At 38.9% G+C, this 21,489-nt stretch overlaps 1 protein-coding gene across 1 annotated transcript in view; it reads left to right on the top strand.

The window, feature by feature from the left end:
• The window catches only part of PATJ (PATJ crumbs cell polarity complex component), a 153,681-nt gene that overhangs the window by 26,307 nt on the left and 105,885 nt on the right, over window positions 1–21,489 (top strand). Inside the window, exons 15-18 of the mRNA XM_009636168.2 lie at window positions 1,059–1,115; window positions 2,592–2,726; window positions 6,069–6,254; window positions 7,893–8,009. Coding sequence (XP_009634463.1) covers window positions 1,059–1,115; window positions 2,592–2,726; window positions 6,069–6,254; window positions 7,893–8,009 — 495 coding nt within the window. The remainder of the gene's footprint in view (window positions 1–1,058; window positions 1,116–2,591; window positions 2,727–6,068; window positions 6,255–7,892; window positions 8,010–21,489) is intronic.

Genomic DNA, 21,489 nt, shown 5'->3' with positions numbered 1-21,489 from the left:
AAACAGAAAAAGACCCTGGAAGACTGTACAGGGATGTATGACTGTGTAGTATTTGTTGCCAGGTACCTGAGTGTGAGCAGTCAAGCTGAGGAGTTATCAGTCATAGATTCATTTAGTTACAACTGAATGGACATGCAATGGATTCTGTCTGTCAGGAAAAATACCCTAGGTACTGGAAAACAAGATGCTGGGAGCCCTATTTAAGATTAAGCAAAAAAAAAAAGCTGAGGCTTAGTATTTTTTTGTAGATACTTTGTTAAACTAGAAATTCCCAAAGGAGCCTGAAGTTACCTGATCTTCTGCAAGGCTATATATTTTCTAAATTTAACAAGTGTAGCAATCCTTCCAAACATATTCAACTTCAGTGTCTCAAACTCCAACCCTGGGCCATAGATCACTGCAGATGTCATCTTACTACATTTAAAATTGGAGAAAATAACCATCTAAGGTTACAGATAAATAAATTATGTTAAGGAAGAACATTACAAGAAAACTGGTGGTGACCATAGTTATTTTATTGATATTAAAAAATTAAGATATACTGAAGGGATTTCTTGTCACTGTTTTAAATAATCCACTTTGCATTCAAATTTGGTAATTAAACTCGTGTATTTCAAGCCATGTTAGAAACATGCTGCAGAAGATGGTGGTTTAGTCTAGATGTTAGAAGGCCCTACTATAGCCTGAAGTAATAACTTAAGCTACTGTACTTTTCAAATTCTGATTGGCAAGTCAGTTTGGGTATTTGTGTCAAATATAATGGCGTCTTGTGCTTATACAGGATTACTGAACTTGGCTAAAGTTGGCACTTGGGCTTTGGGAATGGGGTAATATTGGAGTCTGCTAATAGTGCATAATCACCACATTCCTAGTTGTAAATGTTCTGTGTCTGAAAGATTTTTCTAACACTTGTTTAAGATTATTTTGCAACAACGTGACTTTGTTTAACTACAGTTTATTTTGCTCATCTTTTTTTTTTTTTTTTTGCCAGAATTCATCATTCTGGTAAAGTCTTTATTGTCCTGCTATTGAAAAATGTTATCATGTGCAATTTTTAGGTTGTGAATGTGGATATGCCCATTACAGATGATTCGGAGCTCCAGAATTACTCAAAGGTATGACTTACATGATGGTTTTCTTCATGGTATATTTAAGCATGACATAATTCCAGATTTGTGTGTTTCAGAAATTTATAGAACCATAGAATGTTTTGGGTTCGAAGGGACCCCTAGAGGTCATCTAGTCCAACCCCCCTGCAGGAGCAGGGACACCGCTAACTAGATCAGGCTGCTCAGAGCCCCGTCCAACCTGGTCTTTAGTGTGGCTCTATCTCACTTTTCCAAAAAATGGCTGCCAATACTCTGCTTACCTTCTGGATTGGTCCAGTACCTTTCTGTAGCATGGGCAAATGAACCTTTTAACACATACACACATCCTCAAAGAAAAAGAAAAAAAAAAACCAAACCATGCATATAAGCCTCAAATTTGGGGGTAATTAACTGCATTGAAATTCAGTTGTTGAAAGCCACTATAGAATGGAGCAGAGGCTGAAACTACTGAACAATGTTGTTGACCTGCAGTGGAGTTTGCCGTAGTGATACTGGCTGAGGGAGAGGGAGGTCCATTTAATCAGAATGGTCAGAGCCGAAATTAATTTTGATCTTCTGAGACTTTCGAGAGATTTTCAAGATCTGTATGTTAATATGTGCCAAAGGGGTTTGTGGAGGTGTGATGCATTTGTATACTTGTGGGGATGTCTCAGTGAAGAAAGGCCATAAGCTTATAATCACATATGGGTATGAGGGAATGTTGAGGATCAATGGATTGCTACTTGTACTTGAATACCCAGAATAAATTGGGAACCAGAAGGACAGTCCGTGTTTCAACTTAAGTAATAAAAAGCCAGAAAGTGGCCAAACTGAAGGAGCGGATACTGCTGATCATCTCTTCTCCCCAAGTTGCCAGGATTTCTTCTGTCTTGTCTAGATAGCGTATCAGTTTTATGCTAGTCTTCCTAATATTAGCAGGCCTAAGACATTAATGGTTGGAGGCTCCCTAGAGAAAAATTCCAAATTAAGGAGTCCCACTGGGAAAAGGCTAACACAAAATCAGTTGATTTCACCTTGCAGAAACAAGGATGCAAGTATTATTAGCTATTTGCAGAGGACACTCATGGGTATTTTTCCTACCTCAAAGTAGTGTAGCTCTTAAAAGAGTAAGACAGCTGATCTTGTGATGAGTTTTTATGGTGATTATGGAATTTCTTTCAATTTTGTTGAAAACTCACCTTTTGTGTAGGGGAGACTTTAGGTGATGCTTTTTTCTGCATTTTTTTTTCCAAATGGTAACCTTGTTTAAGAATACGCTTCAAATTGCCTTTTCCCCCAAAGGGCAGATTTGTTATTTGTGCAAACAGTTTGTATAAAGAAATTATGGACGCTTGTGCTGTAATGCAGAAGATGGCAGTATGAAGACTTAATCATCTTACTGTGTGCTCAGTTTAATTTCGTGAGCTACTGAATCCTAAATGTGTTTATATTGTGGTAGATAAAGATATATATACATTCTCAGCCATACTTGTCTTTTGGCAGCTATTACCCATCCACGCTTTGAGACTAGGAGTTGAGCTTGACACATTTGATGGACATCATTATATATCATCAATTGCTTCAGATGGTCCAGCTGCAACACTTGGTCTTCTGCAACTGGAGGATGAACTTCTGGAGGTAAAAAACAAAAAACACACACAGAAAAACCTCAGAACTGACACATTTCATGTTTGCTTAGCCTTCTTAAAAATACTTGTATTAAAGTCTAGTTTGGCCGCTGTGCATGCAGTAGCAGTATTCCCAAGAGTTGATTGTGGAAGCAGTTAGAGTAGTGCTTTGGAAGTCACGTTCATTTTCTTCACTGTTTCATTCTTCCTTTATGGACAGAAGTTGAAATTCTTGCAACCTCTTAGTGACTTCATGGGTTTTTTTTCTGAAACATTTTAACATGAGTGTCAAGAGTTATAAGGGCAGAGACAGTATTTGTGTTGAATGTCTTTGTATCTGTAGTTGTTCAGCACAGTCTTTTGAGCAATTGGGCATTAGCTTTTGTGGTGGATAATCTTTCTTAATATTTGTCATTCCTAAAAAATTTACAACAGTCTCAGGAATAGTGGTTCCTGTTACGCATTAGAACTTGCTTGTTGAGTGTTGAAAGACATTTGTGTGTATGAACTAGTACATCAGTTTATTTAAATATTTATGAAGATGTATGGGGCAGCTTTGAATTTATCAGAATCAGACCAGACCTATTTGCTCAGGAAAAGTATTTATTTGATAGTATTAAAATAATACCGTGTGTGTGTTTATGTATATCAGTATCTCAGCCTCCAAGTGAAAAGACATTAATTTCCTATTGAATACTTGCTCTTTGTGGAATATTTTGAATTTGAGCCCTTTTTTGGTGGACGCAAAGAACGTTTAATTGACATAAATGGGAACAGAATTAGGCCTTCTGAAAGATTAATTTGTTAGGTGTACAGCTCTCTTGCTTTTACTTGTTGTTCACCCTTTAACATCAAAAATTCATACTGATATCACTAAGACCTAAAACATTTTCTTCAGTTATTGCCTAATGGAGGAAATCTTTATTCCTAAATGAAGGTATTAATGGAATGCTGGAAGCGTTGTTTAAATTCCTTGGCCACTAAACAAAAAATTGTGTACAAAAAGCAATAATGCAGTGCTGTAGAGTAACTTAGGAAACTCTAACTGTATATATTTAACAGTTTTACTTATTACTCTGTACTTAAAAGTAAGTTCACAGATATGTCCAGATCCAGTGAGCATAAATTTTTTTTGTAGTCTGTAGCTGGGAAAAAAACTCCAACAAAATAAAAATGTGCTTCAGGGCTAAAACTATATGTGCCAGGTTTAGCCCAGAGTCTGTTTTTGCAGCCAAGTTATAAATCCCCTTAAGTAGGGGTTTGCAGTGGAAAAAGTGACAGCCCCATTCCCCAAACAAGCAGCTCTACCTGGGCCTGATACAGTTGGGATTAAAATGTGATCAGCAAGGAATTTTTTTTAATATATAGTGAGGTTGGATGTTGATTATTTTTAATGATGTGTTTGAATTATGATAGAAAGCATAGTATTTTCTTTCTTTTTTTTCACCCCTAATTTTAGCTAATTTCATTGTGTTCCCTTTAGGAGTAAATTGCTTCCTTGTGTCCTTCTAGTTTTGTTAAAAAATTTCACTCGCTCCTATTTGATGGCACAACTGAAAGTGGTGTGTTGAATGAATGGAGTGTTGGGCACTTTGTGTATTTAGAAGCTGATTTCTGTCAGCTGCAGGAGAAATGGGAGTCCCCAAGTCTGCTTTGGAGTGTGTCGTAGCTCTTCTCCGTCATTCACAATATGCTGAGACGTGCCGGTAACTTTCCATCACACTGCTGCTCTCAATGCATTAAAAAATCCTTACGCGTAGATACTTCTGCTTAAATAATTAACTAATGGATTAGCCTGATAGCTCAGCAGTTGCTGTAATTCTTACAGTTGCAGTTTGTCTTACCATGTTGGAGGCCAGTTACACCACTCTGAATTTTTTCCTTGGCTGGGTTATAGTGTGAGAGGAACTCTGTGTTTCCCAGCAGTATAAGCTATATTTACACTGTAAGAAGCACAAAGGAAAAAGTGGGAAAAAGTAGAGGTGATCAGGAAGAAAATGATGGCTAAAGTGACATTGCTGTGTAGTCTCGCACAAGATTGAGTCCTTCTAAAGAACAAGGAGATCTGGGAAGTACATGGCAAGGCTCTCCCTCAAGTACACATGTACAGAGGTGTGTACAGGTATGTTGCATGTATATTTGTGCTACACTTTCTAGGATCAAACATGGGTTCATCTACATTAGCATTGCAGTTTGGGTATGAAATATTGAAGAGAATATTCAATTATCCCCACTTACTGTGCTTTTGTTCGTGTCATGGAGTGGACTTAGAGGTTATGTACTGGATTCCTAAACCTGTGGTTGTACTCCAACAACTTTGGACATTTGGTCATGACAGAAGACTTGAGGTAGCCTGAAAGAAATCCCTGAAACACAACAGGTGTTGGGATTGAGTCCATAGCACTAATCGGGTTAAATCTTTGCTCTTTTGAGGCTGCACTGCTTGTCAACATAGATGATGTTCACATCTATGACACCTACTGACCTTCTGCTTTCCTCATATTTAAGGGTATTGCTATGGTGCAAATAGATGTACCTTCATGAAATTGCAGGTTATAAAATACATAGAAGAGGATGAATGGCAGTAGTTTTGTTTTCCTGAGGGAGTACAACTGCAGTATCCCATTTTAACAGCAGCACTATTATCTGTCTATCTGCTTTTTTTTTTTTTCTCCTTTTTTTTAAGTCTGTGGTTTAAAACATCCATTAACAATGGCCTTTTGGTCCTCAGTTGTCACTCAGGATCTAAAGATTATCATATGGTAAGCTTTGACCCTTGTCAGGGTTTTCTGATTAACTACTTACTGTAATTGGTTTCTTTTTTACTATATGAACATTCTTGCATGTTTTCTGTAGGATCTATTTTAGTTTCAACCATTTTGTTCTTTTTAAACAACTGACAAAGTTGTGCTAGTTCTGACTTGAAGTTTTTTATTAGAGGTCAAAATATGTATTTTCTTAAAAATTAAATTTTTCTCTTTTTAAATTCAAACACATAAGCCTAATGCTCAAAAAATATCCTCAGCAAAGAAGCAGGTGAGAATGAAATAATAATGATAGGCAAGAATTAGGCTAGGAAAAATAGCGAGCAGAAAACAAGTTAGAGGAAGCTGAAGAGAGCAAAGACACTATATAGCAGTAGTCACAAGATCTTGCAGATGAAGTTTAAGTCTTACAGTAATGCATGTATGCTTCAGAAGCATATGTTAATAAAACTATGTAAGCTTTGTCAGAATCCCTAGGTAAAATTAGACTTTCACATTCAGCTGGGTAAAGACGTGTACACAAAAAAATTAATAAAAGAATCTGGTTGATATCTTAGTGTGGATGTGTGTTTTCCCCTTCTCTGTAGGTAAATGGAGTTCAGCTCTATGGAAAATCACGCCGTGAAGCAATCACTTTTCTAAAAGAAGTGCCACCCCCATTTACATTGGTTTGTTGTCGTCGGCTTTTTGATGATGGCAGTGAGTCTCTCGTGGATGAACCCACTGTGGGAGTTTCCCCTCCAGAACAGAAGGTAGACTTCTCATGTCATTCAGTTGTGTAAAAAGACAGTAACTTTTTTTAAAAGTGCATATATTCCTGAGAAAGTAATTTAGCTTTCTAAATACAGTGTTTCTGGTTTTTGATCCAGACCACTTTTCAGTCTTAAATATAATTTCCTAAAATATAGGAAATTTGGGCTCATAAGGGACAGCTGTTGTTTCAGTGAAAGACAGTCCATGTTTGCAACACTGGTGCTTATAATACAGTTTATACAGGTTGCTCATGAGAAACTTCACTGTACTATAAATACAAGCTAGGTAAATCACTGAGCTAGCATGCTGACTATGTACATTCCATTCATCATTTTTACACTTAATAGGTGAGTGAGAGCTCTGAATTATACTAAATCACATCCTTGCCACCATTAGCTGATTACTTCTATGTTTTGAGTAGGTTTTTATAGAACTGGAAGAAAATGAAATTTAATGTTTCTTTCCATTGCAGAAGCTTTAAAGTCTCAAACTAAAGCTTGACACTTGTAATGGTTGTTCCTATTTATAAATAGTATTTACACCTTGACTTCTTATCTTTTCCGATATTTTCTGATTGAATTTCCTCTAAGGTGGAGAGTTAAACAAGAAATATGGATGTTTCATGGAAGAATAAGGTGTATGGTATTTCACCTTTTTGTAAAAGGCCCTTTCTGTTGCAGTAGAACTTCTTCCACTGTGGTTTTTTTGATGTTGCAATTTATTGAACGTTTTCCACGTGCAACCTGTCAGTTGCACATCTTTGCCATAAGGTGATATTCAGTGAACAGAGGTTGCCCTCTCCTTAGAGCAATCTCACAATATTTTTGCTTTCTTTTGTCAAAAGTATCATGAAAGGATGTGGAAGAAAAATTTCTTCCTTTTGCCTCATGGCAGTGCTCTGTGTAATAGGCGTATTTGTCCAAAGAAATGAAGTTAAATCAGTGTGAGGTTAATGGTACAAGACTTTAACATTTTTCTTGGGACATCATGTATTGGTATTTTGTAAAGATTGTATTGATAAAATACCAGCAATGTTAAAGCACGCATTTTAAGTTAGACAACAAAAGATGCATTTTTGGAAGAGATATTTATGAAGCTGTCCTTACCCAACAAAATTGGGTAACTATACCTCTTTATTTTATACCTTAGCACAAAGATTGTGAAAGAAACTTCTCTTTCTAATTAGATACTATTTATATAGTTACAATAAACAGATTTTTTTGTTTGCATATTTAGTACCACAAGTGTCAGATGTGCCTGATCGTCTGGTCTTTCTATTAGTTGTCTATGGTTAAATCTTCTATGTTAAGATCTTTTATTTTTCCTTTATGCATCTAATGGGACAGCTGAAGTTCATCAACATGTAACAGGTTAGTAAGTCATATTATAACAACTAATTTGACTAATACATAGGTATTTATATACCAGGATGGGCTCTGATGCTCAAAACATGTAAGCATAGTCCCAGGCGAGTATCCAAGGCAGCAAGCCAGAGAAAAGTGGATGCATAATGTTTAAAGAAGTTATAATTCCATAAAAGGTCATATTTTAGGGCATGTATGAGCCATTAATAATAAAAATATTGAAGGAATGGTATTTGTAAAGAACTGAAAGAATAGTATTTGGACTAAACTTTTATTTTTCAGGTGAAACCTGAGGAAGACACTAATCCTGAGGAGGAAGAAGGGGAATTAGCCTTATGGTCTCCTGATGTGAAGGTTATTGAACTGGAGAAAGACAGAAATGGTTTAGGATTCAGCATTTTAGACTATCAGGTATACTTTTCTGTATAACTAAATACTAAAAATCCCATTGATACTTTGTCTTGTATGGTGCCTTAAAATGTAGGGAAAAGTAATTTATTTTTAGGCCAACTCTATAAAGTGTAGTGTAGAGCTTGCTCTAACCCAGTCTGATTATCGGATGTGATAAAGTGCAAAATCTTTAATCAAACTCCACCTCATAACTCTGGCTAAATGGCTAAATGTTGGGAGGAGGTTGGGTTTTGTTTTATTTAGTTTTAACTTGGAATGGCTTTTCAACTATGAGAATGGCAAGCAAACTTTCCTTAGGTATTGCAACATCATTTCCTATGTACCAAACTTAATGAGTCTTGCTGTTTCTCCCCTCTCTGCCCCAAATCATCTTGCATTTATAAATGGAGTATAGAACTGTGCTGGTCTGCAACCTGTGGTTCCACTCAAGTCATGGGAAGTTTCCCTCAGGCTTTGAATAGAGTTGTGAAAAGTAGAGTTTGCAGAGGTAGCTTTACCAGGACCGTCCTTCACATTCAAAAGGGCATGTCAGGGCTGACAGGTGAATTGGTGTTGCAAAGTCAAGCTTCTGTAAATACAAATTTGCTTTAATACATTTATTTTAAGTATAGAGATTGAAGATCCTAATTAATAATTTTTCAGTTAACACTTCTCTGCTTAAACAAGTAAACTGGTATGCCAGAGATACAGGTAGAATTTTTGGGGTGGGGGGCACAGGTAGGAAGTTGACTTTCAGAAGTCATTCATAGCTTAAAACTTGATTTGTCCAAGAAGAAACATTTTGGTGTAGATTACACTTGATTGTTAAAAAACTTAGAAATCAACAGACAAGTCTTTAATTGGAGTAAAATTCTAGTAGAATTAATGAATCCTTTGAAAAGTATTGGCTTCAATTAAATGTATAGAAACTCTCAAAATCTGTAGTCAGAATGAAATGTTCTTCATGTTTCTAGATTATATGTTAGATTTTTAAACCTCTAGACATCATATTTATAAGGAACTAAAATAGCTAGATCACTCTTGATAATAATACACACATCACATCTGAATACTGCCTAAACATTGTGGTTTAATAAAATGTGTTCAACTGTTGTGCATGAATGTCAAGTGAAATAAAATTCACTTTTTTATACAATAAGGCATGAATTAGGAATGAATTAGAATAAAAAATATTTGAAGTATTATGCAAAACCATTAATTCTATATTTTACCAGTGTGATTTAAGATTACTGAAAATAGATCCTGTTAGTCATTTTCGCTGACACATGTTGTGTTGCAGTGCCAGCTTTACTGTAGAGTTGCTAGGAGTCTTTACAGAGCAGTAATACACAGATTTGCTTTTAAGTTCTCATATAATCAGAATTAATGAAGGCTTTAATAACAGGCTTTTTATTTACTTATTCGCAGATGCAAATACATGAGCAATGTTGTGGTACTTTCAGCTAAATTTAAATACATTCTAATCAATTCTAAATGAGTGGTAAACCACTTAATCTCAGATCTTTATAATTTCAAGATATTTATGTATAAAGTATGCTCTTTTGTTTGGGATTTGCCTCTTAGATCTTCTACACTTTTCATCATCTGCAGATTAATTTTTATATAAAGATATCTGACTCTGTGTGTGTTTATGTAAATACATCCATCACATTCTTGAGTGCAGGGCAAAGAAAATAAATAATTGTCCATGCTAGATTGGAGGCGGGGAAAAAACCTATGTGGTTCCTGGAAGCCTGTTCAGAATTCTTAAAGCAGATTTGCTGAGAAGCACAAAATTACAGTGAAGTGTTTAATTGTAGTTTAAAGGACCTGGAGACCTAACCCTGTTTTCTACATTTCTTTTTGCAATTTTGCCCTTCTTTAAAAAAAGAAATTTTATTTTTAGGCACGTACTCCTTATTTTGCAATAAAATATTGAAGCTTTATAATGACAAATGACACTACTTGCACTATATATCCACTGTTGATTTCACTCTTCTTGAGTAATCATATGATTTTTTTTTTTTACGTTATTTTTTAATGAAGGTGGCTATTCATATGGCCTAACTTTGTGGATCAGTGCATCAGTGAGAGACCAATATTTCTAGGCTTCCATTAGTGTTGATGGAGGTAGGATGGGGAGGGAAATACTTTTAAAGAGGTAATTCTGAGGAGAAAGCCTATTCGTGGTGCTCATAATTGCACACATAAGGACTGACTATCTGTTGCAGAAGTTTAAGGAAACTTTGTTGTTATGTACCCAACTTGGAGGTGATGTGACTATATTCTGGGTTTTTAAGATCAAAATATTTCTTTAGCTGGTTGGTTGAAATGGCACTTCAGAAATATTGGTAGGATTTCAGAAAGATCAGTAGGAATAGTGAAGTAACATTACAGGGGGAAAAAAAAATGGTGATGCACTATTATTCCCTCTTACTTTCCCCCCCTCCTCCTCCCCACCCCCAGTCAAGGTATGATAACATCTTTGAAATGCTACTGCAGTACCAGTGTATACCAGCCCAGTTCAATTGCTTCTTGTGAGAGACTGGTGACTGTTATCTGCAGAATTTAAGAACCCCTGAAATCCTGCTCATACAGATGTGTTCGTTTATGACAGTGAGCGATGCCAGATGCGCTGCAGAAGTGGAAGAATGCTAAACAATTAGAGACCAGGCTGCTTACAGTGCTGCGGAAGTTTCTTCCTACTGCTTTCCATTAATGTTTGGTGTTTTGTTTTGAAGCACAAGGCTTTTTACCTTTCCATCTTAATTTTGATTATAGAATTAGATGTGGTGCTGAATACTCTCATGGTATGTGATTTATAGTATTAGTCTTCTTTTTTTCTCAAAGCTGACTACGTACTTGGTGTAAAGGATATTGTGCCTCGGTTGTCTAAAATGTTATGCTTCCCAAGTCACACTCTGAAAAACAGTATTAATAAAAAAATCTTTGTGGTAGAATAGGAATTTGAGTATGTAGAAAACTGAATGCTGAGATGGAGAAATTATTACTCTGGTATATTAATTTTTAATGGGCTGTCTTTCTAATAATGTTTCATCTATCAAATAAATGATAAGCATATCCCAAGTGACTTGCAGGATATTCCCAGAAATGTACAAGCATAATTCCAATGCCTATGTATTTTAATGAACTAATTACAAATTAATTATACCAATTACGCATAATCAATAGTATTTCTACTTTGTCTTGTGTTTTCTTTTGTCTGTCTCTAGGGATTTAAATGCTTAAAACAAAGCCGCCTTCTTTTTTTATTAAGGTCCTATTGGAAATCCTGCACCCATGTTCCTAAAACTCTGGGATACTATTAGAGAAATAAAGTAGATTTACTCTCTTTGCTGTCACAGGACTGCATTTATATAGGATACTGTTCAACATTCCATGATGGCTATGTATAAAAAAAAAATATCTTTTTTCCCATTTGCTGAATGTCCTAATTTGTAATTATGTGGTAGGAAATCTAAAATCTTTGAGACTGCTGCTCCACTAGTAAGGTCAATACTTGGCAAGAGGGAAGGTAAGGTGGATGGGAAGGTTGATCCTGTGTATTCTTGAAATGATCGGTTTGACTGGATCTTTTTTTCTCCCAGTGTGATGGCTTATTTAAAAAAGAAACATTGAAGAGATCTTAAAATGAAATCTTCTGTGTATTTTTCTATTGTCACCACTGTGTTGGGATCTTGTCAAAGCTCTTAGGCTATCATCATCTATGAAAGGTCATGGAGAACAGGAGAGGTGCCTGATGACTGGAAGATAGCCAATTTCACTCCAGTCTTCAAAAAGGGCAAGAAGGAGGACCCAGGGAACTACAGGCTGGTTAGTCTCACCTCTGTCCCTGGAAAGGTGATGGAACAACTCATTCTGAGTGTCCTCTCCAAGCAAGTGGATGAAAAAAAGATCATCAGGAGTACCCAGCACGGATTCACCAAGGGGAAATCATGCCTGACCAATCTGATAGCCTTCTATGATGGCATGACCGGCTGGGTAGATGAGGGGAGAGCGGTGGATGTTGTCTACCTTGACTTCAGCAAAGCTTTTGACACTGTTTCCCATAACACCCTCATAGGGAAGCTCAGGAAGTATGGGTTGGATGAGTGGACAGTGAGGTGGATTGGAAACTGGTTTCGCTGGCGACACAAACCTGGGAGGAGTGGCTGATATACCAGAAGGCTGCGCTGCCATTCAGCGGGACCTGGACAGACTGGAGAGCTGGGTGGAGAGGAACCTGATGAAGTTCAACAAGGGCAAGTGTTGAGTGCTGCACCTGGGGAGGTCAAACCCCATGCACCAGTCCTGTGGATGAAGTCCTGTGTAGAATGCTCTAGGAGAGCCTGCTTTAGCAGGGGGGTTGGACTAGATGATCTCCCGAGGTCCCTTCCAACCCTTGTGATTCTGTGATTTTAGGTGTTGCTTTTTCTCGATAATGCTTAGAGAAAAGCCTGTAGAAGGAGAGGCAGCAGCAGCCATGCCAATAGGCTCTGTGTGTGATGTGCTTTCTTCAGCTGATAATGCATCATTCTCAGCAGAGACCCAAGGAGCAGCGTTGTGTTGCTGGTGATTCTATCTTAAACAGAGACCCTGCCCCCTTTTTGGCCATTAAAAAGGTGTGCTGTTCAGTCTTCTGGCCAACTTCTCCGTGAAGTAATATACTCTACCTCCCTTAATTTCCTTGTAATTTCACTTGGAGAAGTTGCTCTGTTTTTCACCTCTTAACTAACTTTTATGTAGTGTTGCTGGCACAGTTAGCGGCAAGTATGTTTTGATGGTGAATGAGGGACCCAGTACACTGTTTGTAGAGTGTTTTGGGATCTTCTGTGATACAAGGGGCTATGGTGAGTGTATTTATTGTTCTTTGTCAATAGACGTGAAAGTATCTAGCTTAACAGTAACTTTGTCTAGCCTGAAGCTAAACCTCCTAGACAGCAAGTCAAGAGCTAAGCCATTGTTACTGACATCAATCCTTTTTCTTAGAAAGAAACTAAAACAGAAGAGGGCATGGTATGTCACAACTTAAAATAGAGGAGAAATGCTGTATAAAAATGAGAATGTTCCCAGGGTATTAGAGCAAGAGGAAAGAAAAATCACGCAAGATGAAGACTTCTAGGGAAAAAAAAAAATCACAACAGTATAAAAGCTACTTTGAGTGGCTCTGAAACAGTGTTTACCAAAGACCTGATGCGTCCAGACTAACAGATTCTGTCAGTAATGTTTTACAGAAATATTGGAAAAACCACAGGTAGCTGAATTGCAGATTTCTTGAGGCAGTATTGACCAGAAGGTAACTTGAATGGTCTGATGAGCTTTTATCAAATTAAAGAAAAAGCTGAATGGACTTTATGTGAAGCTTAATTTACTGTCCTTTGAAGTCAGAGTATTTTAAAGCAGCTGTTTTAAAGTGCCTGAAACTGGAGGGGGTGAGGGTTGGAATAGAGAGGGTTGACATTTTCCATAGCTCTTAGGCATGCCTATGAGATGCTGTTTCTCTCCGTCTGTGCTTAAAGGATAAGTCCCAAGTGCCCAGCTGCTTTTGCACAGTACCCTATATAGACCTGTCGGGCTGTAAGAGCTTACAGGCTCACCTGCTCCAAGTGGTCCATGCCGATGTTGGTGCAAACATCTACCCATCCGTGGATGCAGAAACAGGCATATTGGCACTGTATGAGCTTCATGTTACCCAAACCTGCAACAGCATGAAGTGTGCCTGCCTTCATTGGCCTGGGTCAGTGCTTAAGAGGTTCTTACTGTAGCCTAGCAATAGGGACTCCACAGCTGCCTTATTCCTGGACTTACCTTCATTATCATTAGCAGATTTTTCCTACTGTTGAAGTCTTTCTTTGCTGCGCATTCGGCAGGTTATGTTTTGTCCTTCTCCCAGGGAGCATGGGAAACAATTGTTTTCTTTTTTATAACAAAATCACTGCATAGTCATTCACGGCAGGAAGTGAAGCAATTTAAGTGTCTCCAAATATCTTTCCTCTTTTCTTTATGCCCCAAACAAACAGGCTCCAGATGTAGAGTTACAAAAAAAGAGAACTGACTTCTTATTTGTAGAAGGTGGTATTCAACTAGATTTTTATTTTTTTCTTTTTTGGACTGTTCAACAGTGAGATGTGGGCTGGAATGCTTTGACGTGTTGCTGGCTAAATGTTTGCCCTCTTGTGATAATTTGAGCCTTGTCTGTCTTGTGATAAGTTTGTTATGAACAAAGAAGCATATTCACATCCTCGTTAAGCACATTTTCACCTGATCATGTGATGGAAACCTGTGGCTTACTGGCAAAAGCTGCACAGCTGTATTAAAAAACAGTTTTACAATGGCTATCAGCTTGGTACTGGGAAAACTGATAAAGGCAGCTTTTCTGCCATCTCTATAACCCATCCACATTCATTAACATCAAAGTTCTGTAAGTCTCAGTACCAACTGTGTTGGTACTCATCTCACGGAGGATTTGCTTCCCTCCCCCTATGGGAAAGTTCTGCATCCTTTAAATCATATTAAGCTGTTTCACTTGTAAAATAATTCTTAATAATCTGTCATGAATTGAATTCAATGTAGCTTTTTTGAAAAATTCTCTCAGAGTTCAACTTAAAACTACTTTTCAGGATAAAGAGCTGGTGAATGCAATTGAGCATGTTCCTGGTAAAGTTTCTAGGGTGTTCATGATTAGTGGTTTCCAAAACCTCAGTGCAGCGGTACTAAAAGTATTGGGAGACCAGAAACCACTTTAATAAGAAATCAAAGAGACTGTGTTATCTCAGCGTGCGACACAGCCATACACAGGAATAGCTTGCTGAGGTAGAGAAGCTGGAGAACTTGGATTCAGGAAGTCATGTTAGGGCTTGGCTATGCCCTAACGCTTGGGTTTGGGGGGGGGTAGGTGGGTGGTGTCATCAGTCTGACTTTCTGAGAAGTTAGGAAGGAATCTCATGTACAGAGCAGAGTGGCATATCCTAGGGGCAGCCCTCCTGTCTCTTTTTGAGCTGCAACAACCGGTGGTCTGGACAATACCTGAGTTTGCAGAGAAACTGGAGCATTACTGAGAACATCTGTTTTTCTTTGGTTTGTCGCATATCCTTGAAATAAATGCTAAGCAGTATTATTATTAACCTTTAGAAATGCTTTTGCTGTTCCCCCAAATTCTACAATCTGGTTGTTCTTTTTCATTTCCTGCTAGAAAGAATAGCTTTTAATAAAAACAAAAAACCCTAAACCAAAGAAATTCATTATTATTCCACAGATGTCTTCTGCCTGCAAGAGAAGGCGAGAATTTAAAGAGACAAAACTGTAGCTAGATTTTCTGTTAAACACTTGGCAAATCTCAGCAAGGGTAAGATAATGTAGATGAGACTAGAGGAAACTCTGTACCCGAGTGCTGCTTATCTAAAAGCTGCACTAGTCTTTCTGTGAGCATGGGGAGATGGGGGGGCAATGGGCATGCAAAAGCTCAACCAGACAGCTCCAAATCTGTCATTCTGAACCAATGAGATTTGAGGTATATGTGGGTACTGATGGATAAGCATGAATTCTGAAAACTTATGGAAGCTATGAGGTATTCTGTTTTATTAATACCTCACCTTTCTAGAAGATGCTGCTCCCCAATCCAAAGAGTAATGTTCTGTCTGTTTTTCTGACTGTTCTCACTGCATTTTGCAGTAGCCTTAGGATTCTCTGCAACCTTTTTGCCTACCCTTCTGTCTCTTCCACCATCCATTCTGTTGCAAGCCCTCTTTGGGCCAAGCCACTGTTTGCAGATCCTTGTTGCAAAAAAATGGCCTGGCCTGTCTCCCCACTTCTTTTGCAGCTTTTTCTGTAGCAAATCTTCTGTAATTCATGTGTTTGCTGTTTATGATGCAAGCTCTTCATGCAGAGGAGAGCTCTGGTTTGTGTGAAAACTCATGCTGCACTTACACAGACTGCTCGCAGTGGTGAGGCCAGCACACCTAACTGGTGGAAGTGCCCGCTGGGCTGTCTTGGTGGATTTTTAGTTCAGGGATTATTTGAATCTGAAAGCTGATCAAACCCAGAATGTGCATTAAGACCACTGAGTGTAGGTTGTGTAGGTGATACCATTTATATTTTTTCCCTTGGCTTGTTGGTATTTTTTCTTTATTCCCACACATCTCTATCATCCCTTCTTTATCTCAGCACACCGTGACTTTCCTCCATTTCTGTATGAGTTCAGGGTTTGGGTTTTTTTTATCATCTCTGTGGCTTTTCCCTGTAGTCAGCATTCAGTGTGTTTTTTCTGGAGCTGGAAAGTCTGGAAGTATAAGATATTAAGAGAGTCTAATGAATGTAGTCCCTGTGACTTTAGCTCTGTTGAGAGCAAATATGAAAGGTGGATGAAACCTTAGGTTGATTGAGAAGTTTGATAAATTAAAAGGTAGTGACATGCACCTGAGTCCACTGCACAGTGACACTTTCAAAACTACCATAGTCAGTGCCTATCTTTGATCTATTTATTTGAGAATAGCAGTAGCGTGTAAGATCTTTTTCTTTTGATCATTCCCTGGAGGCACTTTCGTCCCAACTATCGGCTGCATATCCCTCTTCTGCAGCAGATGAACATTGACTGCACAGTGCTTGCCAGCTCTGCCAGACCTACACGGGTTTGAGTAATTGCTGGCCACCGTGTTCATTCTTGCTGTAGAAGACTGATATGATTTCAGATCACGGATGATGAAAGCCCAGTGTGGGAAACCTATTGTGCCACCTACTCTTATTTTGCTGTTCTCTCTCCTCCTTTGGGTGTGGCTCCGCATGTTTTGTTTGTGTTTCTTTTTTTTCTTTGTGAATTCCTGTTTCTTTGCTGACATTTCCCACAACGCAAGTTTTGATTAATGCTGGCTGCATACTGGAGCTTCTGAAATTCATTGCTTTATTCCCTCACTGCAGATCAATAAATACTTACATTTTATTTCTGGTGCTTTGCCTTACATCACAGAATGGTTCAGTGTTCCTCCTTGAATGCAGTTGCGTATTTAAGTTTGTATTACTTCAGCACATCAGCCTGTAGTTTATTTCTTTGGTACAGCCAGAGGCTGTGTGTTGTGTAGTCTTCTTCCTAAGTAGTCCTGCTGACTGCAATCTAATACAAGTAGAAATGGAAGAGGCAGAAGCAAGTCTTAAACGCTTTGAATTTCAGACTGATTGCCCATGCACTGGATCTAACAAAAACTAGTTGAGCACTTTCTCAGGGATGTTTTTTCAGGCTTGAGAGTACCTCTGGCAGTTCCTACAGCCAGCTCCTGTAAATATGTTGGAGTGAATGAACAGGAGGTTTGGACCTTTAGTCTCAAGCCTAAATTGAGGCCACCTTAACGAGGGAATCGGACCTCACTCACAGCTGGCTATTCCTCTCTTCTGTCGGCAAGTACCTATTACCTTTGAAAAGGCTGCAGGCTGTTTATAATTTTTGAGTCCTGCATCCAGTTGGCATTGTTGGTGTGTACGTGGAGGGTGGCCCTGCAAAGGGAATGGGGTGAGTGTTTTGAGTAACTTCGCAATGCTGAGCGTACAGGTAAATGAATTCATGCGCAGTTCTGCCATTGTCCTACGTAATAGTAATATGAACGTAAAATGCATTTGGTCCTTTAAATTGTTGAAGCGTGTGTGTTCCTTGTACAGTATGCTACAGTGTTGTGTTTAAGTCTGGTATCTTACTCAGTTGCAAACTGAAGAGTTTTAAATATGGCTATGTATGTTAGACCTGGAAGTGGTCCCATGCAAAATGTAATGAAGCTGGGTTGCTCTGACCTCTGAGCTCTAACATGTGTTTGTTTTGGCTCTCTCGCAAAAACCTGCAGTATACAAATTGGCACTTGTAAAATTGTTCGGATAAATCAAAATTGGTACAGGGAAAAAAGTTTCAAACTGTTTCTTTTGGGATCCTTTGCCATGCTATTTTTGATGTGTGTTTTCAAAGGAGTGTTTTTGTGGCAGCAGCCAGTTTGTTGCTTGAAGAAAGCTAAAATATTCTAGGAAGTCAAGCTCGCTGAATTTAGATCTTAAGTGATGCCAAAACTAATATAGCCTGTAACTAAGTGAGAGTGACTTTGCGCAGTAAATGTCAGTCACCCGCAGCTTTGTCTTACATTTTCATACGAGCCTTTAAAAAAGGAAAACATAAACAAAACCCCAGAAAACGTGGTAGCTGCTTACATCCAATCGAGCTATAGCTACGGGCTACTGCACCGGAGGGACGGGAGCTGGGCTGGCCTGGAGTGCCCTCTCTTGGCTGCTGCAGAAACCTCACGGGTTTGGTAGCGATGGGGAGTCTGTCGGTTGTTAACAATTTTAGTTTTCCACCGTGGTGGACAGAGGTAAGCCGCACTGGTCCTACTTCCAGATTTGCTTCCGAAGGACCTCTGATAGCTAACAGAGTGTGAATCTTTAGTGCCCGTGGCAAGTTCGAATCTCTCACTTGAAGCCACGATAAAGTTACGCGCTCCAGCAGCATTGCACGCAGGACTCTGTTAACTTGGTGCTCTTGGGACTCTTAACATTTTAGCAGAGCTCAGGTTTTTAAGAGACTTCATACTGCTCCGAATCCAGGGATCCTAGAGGCAGCAACGGCAGTGGCCTCTGCTTGACTCTTTGCACTGCTAAACGAATACAGAACAAATGAGGCTCTGAAAATAAGAAGAAAAATTTGACACCTGGACTCCAGGAAACATTTGTGGATTTTGATGAGGAGCAGTAGGGGGGAAGGGAAAAACCTACAGTTCAACATAGTTAAATATATGGTGTGCTAAGTATGAATAAATTGTGACTATTTTAAACAAGTTCATATACTCTGTGCCTGGCTCGAGCACAAAGGAGAAGACAACAGCTACAACATACTAGTTCCTCAAAGGGTTACCTGGAGGCCAGTGTCCTGGGCTGGTGTGGGTGTATGGCAGTGGTCAACTTCCATCATTTATACAAGTGGCAAACTTTTTTTTACATGTGATTATTTAAAAAAAAAACCAATAATTTGTGTCAGTACTTGTGAGTTCAGAGATTTTGTCTCCTGGTAGCCTTACCTGGCTACCCGATTCCTTTCCTTGTTGTTCATCATTCATTTGTGTAAAGGAATCCTTCAGTAAACTGAAGTTAAAAGTTCCTCTTTAAATGTACCAAGCCCAGTTCATGCCCGTTTTAAGATGACCAAATTGCACAGGGCTGTCCTGTGCACACCTTTGCTCTGTAATGCAAAGTCATGTGGAAGGATAATAATTTCTTAAACTTGAAGTTGAGTCACTTCTGTATTCTAGCCGAGTACCATTACAGCGACATCTTAGCTCTAGGTTTGGGGAGGTGGTTTCTTCCCAGCCAATAAACTCCATCCAAATAAATGAGCCTTTAACTTTAAAGCAGAGACTGAAATCTGGTCCTGACTGCTAGTGCCTAAAAATCAGTATTCTCTGGCTTAATGCAAGCCAAGTAAAATGAATCAAGAGCCTTATGGGAGGTGTGCAGTTGCAGTGGTTTTTAACCTCGAATGGCTCTAGCTGGTCTGTTAACATAGTGATGGCCCTGAAGTCCGTCGGGGCACTGTGGGAGCGAACTTGCCTTTTGCAGCCTGCTGCTAGCACTGCTTTCTTTCAAAAATGAGGCAACAACCTATGCAGTCCAGTTGCACTCACCATTTGCAGGTTGTGAATGCGAATTCAGTGTTTGCTGCCTTGTTTTAGCAAGTGTTGTTCTTTAGGGTGTGTTTGAGTTTGCGTGTAAATCATAAGGCAGGGGTTCCAAAAAACATTGATCCTTTTGTTTTGGTAAGAAAAGCACGGTGCAATCCACCATTGCAGTCACCTTTGTGTTAAATTATAGAGACTATGTATTAAGGGTTAAACTTGAAATTCGGTCGGTCTGTGTCTTCACCTGTGGCTTTTGTTGCATTCCTCATGGCAATAGCATTGCGATTCACAGTTACTGGTAACAAACACTCAGGGTTTTACAGCACTGCTCCTGTTACTGGCTTAGCCCTGTCTCTGTGTGGTTTACATTGCTCTTCCTGTACAATAGCTCCCTCTGCTTGAAAACAGCAGTGTAATTATAACCCATGTTTTGTATTTGCCTGATCAATGGTTTTTAATATGGGCCCTTTTTTAAGATTGCTGCTGTTCTTCATGAAGCAATTCCAATGCGTGGCTTACACTCATGCATGTTGAAACGTAGCAATGGTAACAGTGTTGTTCTCAAAACTTTATTGCCTAGGAACTCGGTGTGTTTGTAGGAGCTCTAGCTTCATTTTTAGCATGAGGATTAGAGCTGGTTGGAACACTTTTTCAGCTAAATTATCTCTTACCAAAACATGATGATTTATTGAAGGCCACATTTTTTATTGCAGTGAAAACTTAAGCTGAAACAGGACTGGTTCTCATCAGAAATGTGGTAGTTAGGCCGCTGACCCTGCGTATCTGCATAGGAGAAGCTAATGATGAGATTCCCATGTCCTGCTTAAGTGGTTCTTATCTGGAACCCAAAAAAGAACAACTTTGGATCAGACAGAGCAGGGATTTGAACCTGGTTCTCCCACATTCTCAGCCAGTGCCATAATTACTAGGCCAGTCATTCACTTGCAAATTTTTGTCAGCTTAGCTGCACCAGTAAGGGCACGTGCTGGTTTTGTTTTGTTCATTTTTTATCAATATAGCTAAGCCAGCAAAAGTCATCGTATAAAATCTGTTGTGTCAGCAAAGGTGAGAAGAGAATGAGAAGAGCATTCACTCGTTTAGGGAACCAGCATAAACCTTGCTTGCCATGGCAAGATGAGCCCGTGATAGGAAAACTTGCTGGTTTAGTTCTATTAGCAAAGCGTCCCTAATGTGAACAGTGCCTTACTTGCTTGAAAATGGCTCTCAACATGATCCTGGGTTTGGCAAAGAAGTCCAAAAGGTTATTTTTTTATTTTGCATTGGAGCAAACCCAAAAATTAAAAACATCTCAAAAGTCTGTGTCAAACAGTGTTTGTTCTGTGGTCAGCTGTCGTCAGGATGGTTAGGCACATGGTTTTGTCGGCAAGGGCAGGCAAAGCTAACTCTCTGCACAAAGGGCAGACTTTACATTTTCAAACTTCAACACTCTTAAAGCAAAACCTCTTTTTTTACATGTTGGAATCCTTTGGATTCTTCTTATGGATTTCCTGCATTTGGGTTTGGTTTGTTTCTAAAAAATTTCCAAAGTGTATGCAGAACATGGATAGCTTGCTATTTGAAACAAATTAAATCCTTTCCCCTCGGCATTGTGTGAGGCAGGTTTGAGCATAAACAGTCGGACAGCCTGAGCGTATTGGCACAGGTTCAGTAGGCAGAACACCATTGTGCAGCAGGGGGAGGTTGCTGGGCTTGATTATCAAGACATGATACTTGCAAGGAAGCCTCTTCTGTACAGTGTGGATACCCGGTGTTTGGGAAGATTATAAAATGGCAGGATTAAGCAGTAGAACAAGAGAGAATTATTAGTAATATGTATTTACTTGAATTCAGCTTCAGCATGG

This window comes from Egretta garzetta, unplaced genomic scaffold (assembly GCF_000687185.1).
Source record: "Egretta garzetta isolate BGI_Z169 unplaced genomic scaffold, ASM68718v1 scaffold163, whole genome shotgun sequence".
NCBI classification, from domain to species: domain Eukaryota; kingdom Metazoa; phylum Chordata; class Aves; order Pelecaniformes; family Ardeidae; genus Egretta; species Egretta garzetta.
The sequence above is the reverse complement of the archived record's forward strand: the minus strand, read 5'-3'. Positions and strand labels throughout refer to the sequence as shown.